Below are 9,357 nucleotides of genomic sequence, written 5' to 3' on the forward strand. Positions count from 1 at the left end.
TGTACATAACACATCTCAATTCTTTTTTTTCCACTACTCCTCCTCTCCCTCCCTCTTTGCCAGCACCAGATTCATTTATTTATAAGTCCTTATAAAGTTAATTGTTATACAGATTAAAACCACACTAATAGACCAAAAACCATATAAAACGCATAAGACAATTATATTAAGTCAAGATACACTGTTAGATACATTGACCAGCTGGATTACAATAACTTCTCTCTTTTTTCCTATATCTGTCTTTTATTTATTTTTGTTTTGTTTTGTTTTTTGTTTTTGGTACCGGGGATCAAACTCAGGACCTTGCACTTGTGAGGCAAGCACCGGAACCACTGAGCTAAATCCCCAGCCCTGTCTTTTATTTTGTACTTTATTTATATATTGAGTTTCTCATGTAAGAGAAACCATGTGATATTTAAGCTTGTATGTCAGATTTATTTCACTTAACATTTTAGTATCAAGGTGCATCCATTTTCCTACAAATGACTCAGATTTATCCTTCTTTATGGCAGAGTAGTACTCCATTGTGTGTAAATACCACATTTTCTTTATCCATTCGCCTGCTGATGGACATAGAAGCTGCTTCCAAGATTTAGCTATTATGAGTTGTGCTGCTCCAAACATGGGTATGCATACATCACTGTGGGATGATGTCTTTAACTTTTTTGGAAAGATAGCTAGAAGGGGAATAGCTGGGTCAAATGGAACTTCTATTTTTAGTTTTTTGAGGAATTTCCATAGTGGTTGTGCCAGTTTACAGTCCCATCAATAGTGAAGAAGAAGAATTTTTAGAAAAGTTATCATACTCTTATTAGAAGTAGGGTGACCCTGGGTTTCATAGAAGACAGACTCCATAGAGCTTCTCATGTGATTAAAAAGGAAATCTGTATAGTGGCGGAGTAGTACAAAGCGAGGTAGATTTGGTAACTGATAAACAATATAGGCAAAAATATCTGGAGAAAGGGAAAAATCAATGAAAGCAAATGACTAGAGAATGCTTTGTAGAAGAGAAGGGACTTGAACTGTCCCTTGCAGGGCTCATAAGATCTGAGGAGATGGAGGGGACAGGGCCCAGCCAGCAGGGAGGGGAGAGGCGGGGTACATGTGGGAGTTTGGACAGAGCAGTGTTTGTTCTGGTAAGTCTTAGGACAGGGAAACATAAAAATAGACTCATAGATGGAAGAGGGCCTGAAAGAGAGGACAGAAAGGTCATAATGCAAAGCTGGGCGTGGTGGCGCACACCTGTGATCCCCACACTCGGGAGGTTGAGGCAGGAGGATTGCTGCAAGTTTGAGGCCAGCTTGGGCTACATAGTGAGACCCTGTCTCAACAAAAGCACAACAAAACAAAGTTCATAATGCAGGCCTTGAAAGTGGACCCCTTCTCACGTATTCTTCAGAAAGTCTCAAAACCTTACCAATGGGGTACCTAAATTCTTCACGCCTGTGATGGTATTGGGCTGCAGGATTGCTTCCCCCTTCATTTGTGAGTGTCTACCAAAAGAAGGTGTTTCGCAGACAGGGAAAGCCTGAGCAGCTGGGAGGCGTTGAGATCAGAGGAAATCCTGACGGGCTGCCTGAGAGAGAGCCACAGGCCTGGGTCCCGGGAGAGCGATTCGGCCCATGCACAGGGCAGGCTCTTTTCTGTACTGCCCAATAGAACCTGCTGCAGGGAGAGGGCCATTCTGAGACTGTGTAGCCAGTGGAGTAGCCATTGAGCTCATGCGGGATGGGGCACTTCACATGTGGCTGCGTTACCAGGGAGCTGGATTTTGTACTAAAGTATATCAAATGTCTACTCTTGTTATTCTTAGTAATCTACTTAAACACTTAAAGCAATGAATACATCGAAGGATTTTTAAAAAGACAAGTGAAATAATTCAGAAAAGCAAGATAAAAGATGTCACAAGACTATTCATGTCTCAAATAATAAGTCTCATGTTTAGAAAAGGACGAGGAAATTTGGGCTAGAATGATTCAGCTTAGGGCTTTGAGGAGGAGGCTTGTGCCAGATTCTGAATGAGGCAAGATGGCAGATAAAAATCACAAGATTTTAGAACTTGCAGGTACCCTAGAAATAATCTAGCTCAAATGTCATCATGTTATAGATGACTAAATTAAGGCCATAGGGTTAAGTGGCTTAGTCCAACTCCTTCGCGGCCAGGAGTGACAAAAATGTCTAACAGGTGGGTACACTGATGCCCATTCAAACTATACAGGATGAGGAGCCGAGGGTCATACTTAGGGAAGGAGAAAGGGTGCTGGAGAGCAGCGGGACAGGAACAGGTCAACAGAGCCACTGTGTATGGGGACCTCCGTGTGTGGAAGGACAGCAGGTCTGAAGGGCTGGAATGTAAACCTGCAACTGGTCAGCTGGGCTAATCCCAGAATTCCTGCTTCGGGGGCTGCCTTAAAATCTCCTTTGCCAGAGCAACAGTGGTATATATTTTTCTAGAAGAATGTTACTCTTTTCATGTTGACAAAGCCCCAAGTTCACCTGGGGAGGGAGGGGACTGAAGAAGGGAGGTCGGAATGAGCACCTGTGGAGGGCAGGGATGGATGATTATCACTATCGGTTCTGGTCACACCTCAGATACCCTGATTCAGTAAATTTAGGAAGGGGCCTATGCAGCTGTATGGTTTTAAAGTTCCCCTAGGATTCTGATGATCATCTAGTTTGGAGGGTCTTTTAATTTATCTTTTTTATCAGCCTATCAAATAACAAATACCACTTTTGGAAAACTGATAACATTTGCCAAATCTATGCCCCTCTGACCCAGTATTCCATACTTGGACATATACTCCCAAAGAAATAAACTCTTATGTTCCCTCAAAGGCATAATAAGAATGTCCAGAATGGTTATTATCAACACCAAACCGGAAATAACCCAGTGTCCGTCAGTACTAGAATGGATAAATATACTGCGGTGTATTCATATAACACTGTACACAACTCACAAAGTAAACTACTGTTTGTGTGCACCAATATGGATGAACAACACAGAAGTAATAAGCATCAGGAGACAGACACCATGGAGTAATCACTATATGATTCCAGTTATGTATGATTAAAGAATTGGCATAAATATTTGCTCGTGACTGAAATCAGAACTGCCTCTCTGTGGGAATATTAACTAGGAAGGAGCATAAGAGAAATTCTGGGGTGTTGGAACTGCTGTATCTCAACTGGGTAGTGAGGATACAGTTATATAGATATATGTGACAATATATTGAGCTGGTTTAACTTGTTCCGTTTACTGGGTATATAGATTACACCTTGTTTAGAAGAAAATGTATAAAATATGTGCTTGCACTGGCAAACCTATAAGGTTGCTATAAGAACCCCATGGCTTTAAAAAATGAAATAAGTAGAAAAGTATAGTCTTATGTCCTCAACTAGCTGATACCACTCTTGTTGAAATCAGTTAGGTGCCCTGCCTGGAACTCAGGTGACCATCAGCTTTTCAACGCCATAGCAAAACACAAGAAGTTAGTTATACAGGAGCTCATAGTCATTTCTCAACTTGAGAAGGACACATGGTAACTATAAACTTCCTGAGGACTCACTGCAGCTGACAATGCGTGCAAGCCAGCTTTGAAACGAGCTCTGCCTTTCTGCTGATGGTGAGCTGCTGGGTCTGCTTTGAACCTCGGGGGACGAGGTCCCTGCAGCTGCATCTTTACATTCCATGCCCTCGCTTTCCTCTGTTTCCCTCCCCAAGAAGACAGTAAACACCATCTGCACCACTGCATTCATCAACCCGGAAGCTGAAATCTCGCCTTCCCAGCAAGAAAATTACCCTCATCCTGAAGTGCCCTCGGCCCTTGGTAACTAGCCACAGAGCTTCTGCCAGTTCCAAAGTCTGCCGGCCCCGAATTGACACGGAAACTGCGTGAGGTCGCTTGTGCCTGGTAGGCAAATGTGCAGGCTGAGAGCACGCGCAAGGCCAGGGGAGGGAGTGCAGAAGCCCTGCCCCTCCCCTCTGGGCCATTACTTTTCAGTCTTTGAAAGTGTTACGTGTGCTGAGCAGTGCACCTCAGGCAGCTGAGCATAAGCACAAGTCTACAAATACTGATAACGCTGTCTTTATTTGTCCATTACTCTGCAAGGTCGGCTCACCTGAGAACTATTTGTTCCCCCGCAAAATGAGAATCCAGCACCACATGTATTAAAACGTGGGACACTTGCTTCTGAGTAGAAACTGTGGCTTTTCCAGTGCACTCTCAAGTCCTGGCGATCTCTAGGATGTAACATACAGCTGATTTTGAGATTAAAAATTTATAGTCTCTGGCTAATGAATCTTTTTTTGTTAATTTGACCTTTTTGTTTATGCTGTGTCGGAAAGTCCAATCTTTTCGACGTCCAATTTTCAGACCCCAGAAATACATAAGGTATGTTCAGCAATTTGTGTGCACAACCTGCAGATATTTCCCAACTTGTTAATTCAAGCAAAGTGTTTTGTTACAAGATAAATTTCTAATAAATGTTGAAGAGAGCAAAAAAATTTTAAGAATGAATAAATGCACATTTTTATGCAATGCATTCACATAAGTAATGCAGTTCACAAATATGCATATCTTTCCCAGAATAAACCTCTATACTGGACTCCTTCCCCCTCGCTCCCCACCAACCCCCAAAGATATTGTATCTAGAAGGATGTCAATAAAGATATGAAAATTAAAAGTGAAGCTTGAATGGAGTTTTCTCCGCAGAGGGAAAAAATAAACCATTTAAGAGAGACTTAGAAAAAACAGCACACAACTCTTCAGTCACAGACAACCACATACAAAATCAGCTGTGAAAAAAGTTAAACTGTCTAAGGAAAATAAATTTCAAAGAAATGAGGCTTATTTTCTCCTCTGGGTTATTTCTGAAAGAATATTTTCAAGACGAGCAATGAGACTTCTCTGCTCTCTAAAGGGTTTGGATTGCTTCTAAAGAGACATTTGCCTGAGCTGGAAGCTATGGGGTGTGATGGTCAATTAATTTTGCAGGGAGGGAGAAGTTAGGAAAATGCACCCCTGTCTTGTAGTCAGGGATTTTTCCCCCTCATTTGTCTCCTTCTGTCTCCACAATTCACCCATTTTTCTTTCTAGAACCAATATGTCAAACTCAGTAAATGATTCCCGAAAAGAAACATGCCTGGAAGGGGATCCAAGTTGGAATAAAACTTGCTTTTGTACCAACAGCCCCATGGGTCAAGGCGCGACACTTGGCAGTTCATTGCCTGAGGCCTCTGGCACCCCGGGAGAGCAGGTAACTTTCGGCCAGTGCTTACCTGTCTGCGGACAGTGCCGTGAGTGTGAAGACAGACACCCCCACTGAGGTAAGCTGGATAAAGGGGATCAGCTTGCAGCCCATCCTGCCAAATAGCCATCTGTCGGCCAGGTACCTGCTGGCGTCCACAGGAGCACACGTTACCAGGAGGAGCAGGTCTCCCAAAGCCAGACTGGAGATGAACAGGTTCGGCACATTTCTCATGGACTTGACTGTGCAGAAGATCTTGATCAGGGTGATGTTGCCAATGAGGCCTATCAGGATGATAACCCCATAAATCGCAGGGATGACATAGAGGATCCCCGGGTGGAGCCAGTCATCGCTCTGGGGGAGATCCGAACTGCCATTGGAGGTGTTGCAGTACGTGAAATGCTCCCCTTCCAATTTCAGAAGGAAACAATTGCTGGGATCCATCCTTCTCCTCACCTCCAAGTGCCCTGAAGATGCTGTTTCTTAACTTTTGATTCTGCAGTTAGGTGAAGATGCAGATGTTGGCTGTGCTGGGCTCACTAACTTCTTTAATAAAAATACTCTGAACCCATATATACTATGATATTCAAAACTCTTTGTCACTATTTTTATGCTAACGCTGCTCTGGCTTTCACACAGTCAGTTCAGTCCATAACTCCAGTAAATTAACAACAAAAACTCAGCCCCCAAAAAGGCTTCCAATGAAACCCACTCTGGCAGCTCTTTCTACCTCTGTCCTGGTCTGAGTCCCCTGGCTGCAGTTCACTGAGAACTTTTGGCTATTTTCACACAGCATTCCCTGTCTTTCCTGATATTTAGAACCTGAAGGTTTAAAGTGGGTAGAAAAAACTGCACTGAGCAAACCTCGAATCTTATAGGCAGGGTGCTGTGCGCGTCATCGGCTCCACCAGCAAACTGCCGCTCCGCGGAGCCGAGGCTAGACCGCGAATGCCAGCCCCCTGCTGGACACTTCAATCACTGCCCAGACGCCTGCCTTCTCCAAAGGAGAAGCGACCGGCAGACTGCTTTGCAAAGCAGTTGGGCTTCTCATTTAAACCCACGGGACTTAGGAGAGGTATTTAATAAACGTCGCTAGCACTGCAGAGGCATGTTTCTGACACCATCTCCACGGACTCAGATGGGACTCACACCCCACTTCCTCATCTTTTCTAATACATTAGAGCGGCATGTGTGGGGCTGCTGTAAAATGTCTGTCCGAATTCAGAGCACACAGATGCACAAGGTGTCTGGGTGTGTGGCTGTCTCGCTCCTGGGCTCGTCCCTCAAACCTTCAGCAGCGCACATCTGGGAAAACCAGAAACGTCATGCCCAGGGGCTCTACCCTGGGGTTTTGCTAAGCCCTTCGTGTTCCCTTTCCAGAGAGCCAGCTAGTGTATATTCTTTACTCACAAAGATCAATACTCTTTCCTGGGAAAGTGAGTCTTTTCTCATCTGATTGAAAAGTAATGTGAATTGGCATTTTGATGTAGCTATTTGCAATTTTTTATCGAATGCTTGCCGGATTTCACAACAAATTTCCCCTTCACCTTGAATGGGAAATGAAGGACTGCGAAAGAGTTACAGGTGCTCAGAAGGGCCTAAGAGGCTGGTAGAAAGAACTTCGAGTTCAAGAAGTGTTAGGAAAGACTTCATTAGGAAATACTATAAGTCCTTTAGCCAACAACTTATGAATACATTATAAGGGGCATCTCTAAGACTTATGTGCAGCAGGCTTTTCCAGGCTCATTGCAGAAAGCCAGTTACTACTAATGTTTCTATCGAAGGCCTCCTTTCACAGGACCCATGAAGAACAGAGACTTGTACTGGCTCCCAGGCCAGAGCCCCCCAGAAAGGCCCCCAAGTGTGTTGCCATGGACATTTTCAGGACGGACACAGCACCAAAGTGGCTGCCATGCTCTTTTGGTAAATACAGAAGGCTCCATCTTCTGCAGCAGGAAGAAGCCAGATGCTGCTTGCCCGGAGGTAGAAGCACTTCTCAAGGGAATTCAGCATCACCAGTAAGGAGTCAGTGACCACCAGCCTGGTAGTGTCCATTCGAGGCTGGCAGGATAGCTTAATAATGCTGTCTATGGGTTCTTATCCATCCTGGCTCCCTCTTCTATTACCTGGGGAAGTTACTGAGGCTCTTAAGACTCAGGTTTCTCATCTGTACAGTGGGGACAATGTGTTACGTTAAATAAAATGACCCTTGTTAAAAGTAAACAGTATTTGGCCCACAGTAAGGACTCAATAGTAGCTACTTATTATTCTTATTGTGATTATTATTTGGGGATTGAGGAGGAAAGGTTTACTCTGGAAATGGTCAGAAGAGTGACTGATCTTAGATCCGCAGGGAAGGGATCCTACTCATATGAGGGAATCAGCAACTCTTCCTTTCACTTGAGAGAAATTTATAGAGAATCAAAAGTTTCCAGGCACTGTGTAAGAGGCTGAGAAAAATCACACAAAGACATGCATACTAGGGCTGGGGATTTAGCTCAGTGGTTTCGCTGCCTGCTGCACAAGCTCAAGGACCCGAGTTCGATCCCCAGTACCAAAAAAAAAAAAAGACATGCATACTTGCAGCTCTTTAGACCCCCTGTCCTTTCTAGAATGATGCAACTACCTTTGCTTCAGAAAAGGTGGTACTTGATCTTAAAGGTTGAGTAAGTGTTTGGCAGGGCCTTTTGAATGGAGAAAATAGTATATGCCTAAATAGAGGCATAAGGGAAAGGCAGGGCACTGAGCTAGCGGATGGCTACAAGTCCAGAAAGGTCAATTGGATGGGAAGAAAGGGGAGGGGAAGGAGCAGTATGAAGGGCAGGTTGGTGAGATTGTGATTTGGGGTTTTTTTTTTGGTGGTACTGGAGACTGAACCCAGGGCCATCTCACTGAGCTATATCCCAAGCCCTGTTTTTATTTTTTAAATTTTTTTTAATTTTTAATTTTTTAATTTTTTTGAGGCAGGATCTTGCTAAGTCTGTCAGTTCTCCTGGCTGGACTGGGAATTGCTATCCTCCTGCTTAAGCCTCCCAGAGTGCTGGGATTACAGGCATGGGCTACCATGCTCTACTGATCCTGTATTCTTGCTAAGACGTTTGGTTTAGAGTTTTGGTTCACAAAGAAGACGCTGAGTATGGTTTCTCTTTATTTCTTTTGATGTTCCTGTGTGCTGAGTTAGTCTCACCTCTTAAATCCAATTGGGCAGTATGTGCTTCTTCCCACATAAGCTAAATGGATGCTGAGAGATGTTGCTTTCTCACAGCTGGTGTTAGTATTGTGTTCCACAGCATTATCAAATGTTCTAATGGTATTTTAGGAGTGAAGGTATACTGAGGTTGGACACCTAATATTTTCTAGGATCAAGGATGTTTTAAAAATCTAATTAGATAATTTTGATGTCATTTCAGCTAATTAGCTGTAATCACTCCTTCCGTCCCTACCTTTATGGGTTACCCTCCAGCAGACCTGAATGAACACATTCAGACCTTTGCTTAGCTTTGTGTTTAGTGATGAGTGTGAGATGCCTGTGACTTATGAAAATGACAAGGAACAAGTGTAGTACCAGGTGTCTGTTCTCAGAGACTGCAGTTTCTGAATAGAACTGGAGCATGACTCAGCATTTTTTCTTACCTGTTGGGCCAGGGGTGTTACCTCTACTGTTAGTTTAATTTATAGTCACATTTTCCATTCTTCCAGAAAATTTGATGTTCTTTGGGTTTTTAATGTGAGGGAGATAGTGACTTGGGTAAATTTAGGAGGATGGGTAGACAGAATGGGACCAAAGAGAATGGAGACCGACTTTCTTCCCACTAGTTATGTGCATGGCAATGTGTCTCCTGGTAGCTAGCATTCTTGCTAAACAACAGTGAACACGTGCAGATAAACTTATTATAGCACGGGTGGAATATCTAACTATAACCAAAATAAAGAGCAGGCGATGCTCTGGGTTTGTCTGACAGATAATTTGCCTGAAACAAAGGTTTGCAGAAGAGTAAAAAAATAAGAAATAAAAGATGTTGGATCTACCAGGAAAGAGTTTGCATTTAAGGCTTCAGGTTGGACTTTAGCCTAAGAGACAGAATTCTTTAAAAAAAATCATCAAGATTG

The 9,357-nt window shown here is 43.4% G+C and overlaps 1 protein-coding gene across 1 annotated transcript in view; it reads right to left on the reverse strand.

Moving 5' to 3' along the window:
- Positions 1-6,265, reverse strand: part of Grpr (gastrin releasing peptide receptor) — a 39,061-nt gene extending 32,796 nt beyond the window's left edge. Inside the window, exon 1 of the mRNA XM_004866112.4 lies at positions 5,279-6,265. Within this exon, the coding sequence (XP_004866169.1) occupies positions 5,279-5,691 (413 nt within the window). The 5' untranslated portion in view covers positions 5,692-6,265. The remainder of the gene's footprint in view (positions 1-5,278) is intronic.
- Between the last annotated feature and the right edge of the window lie 3,092 nt (positions 6,266-9,357).

The sequence above is a fragment of the Heterocephalus glaber genome, unplaced genomic scaffold (assembly GCF_053883595.1).
Source record: "Heterocephalus glaber isolate CG9 unplaced genomic scaffold, H.glaber_assembly_v1.0 deba00001594, whole genome shotgun sequence".
NCBI lineage: Eukaryota > Metazoa > Chordata > Mammalia > Rodentia > Bathyergidae > Heterocephalus > Heterocephalus glaber.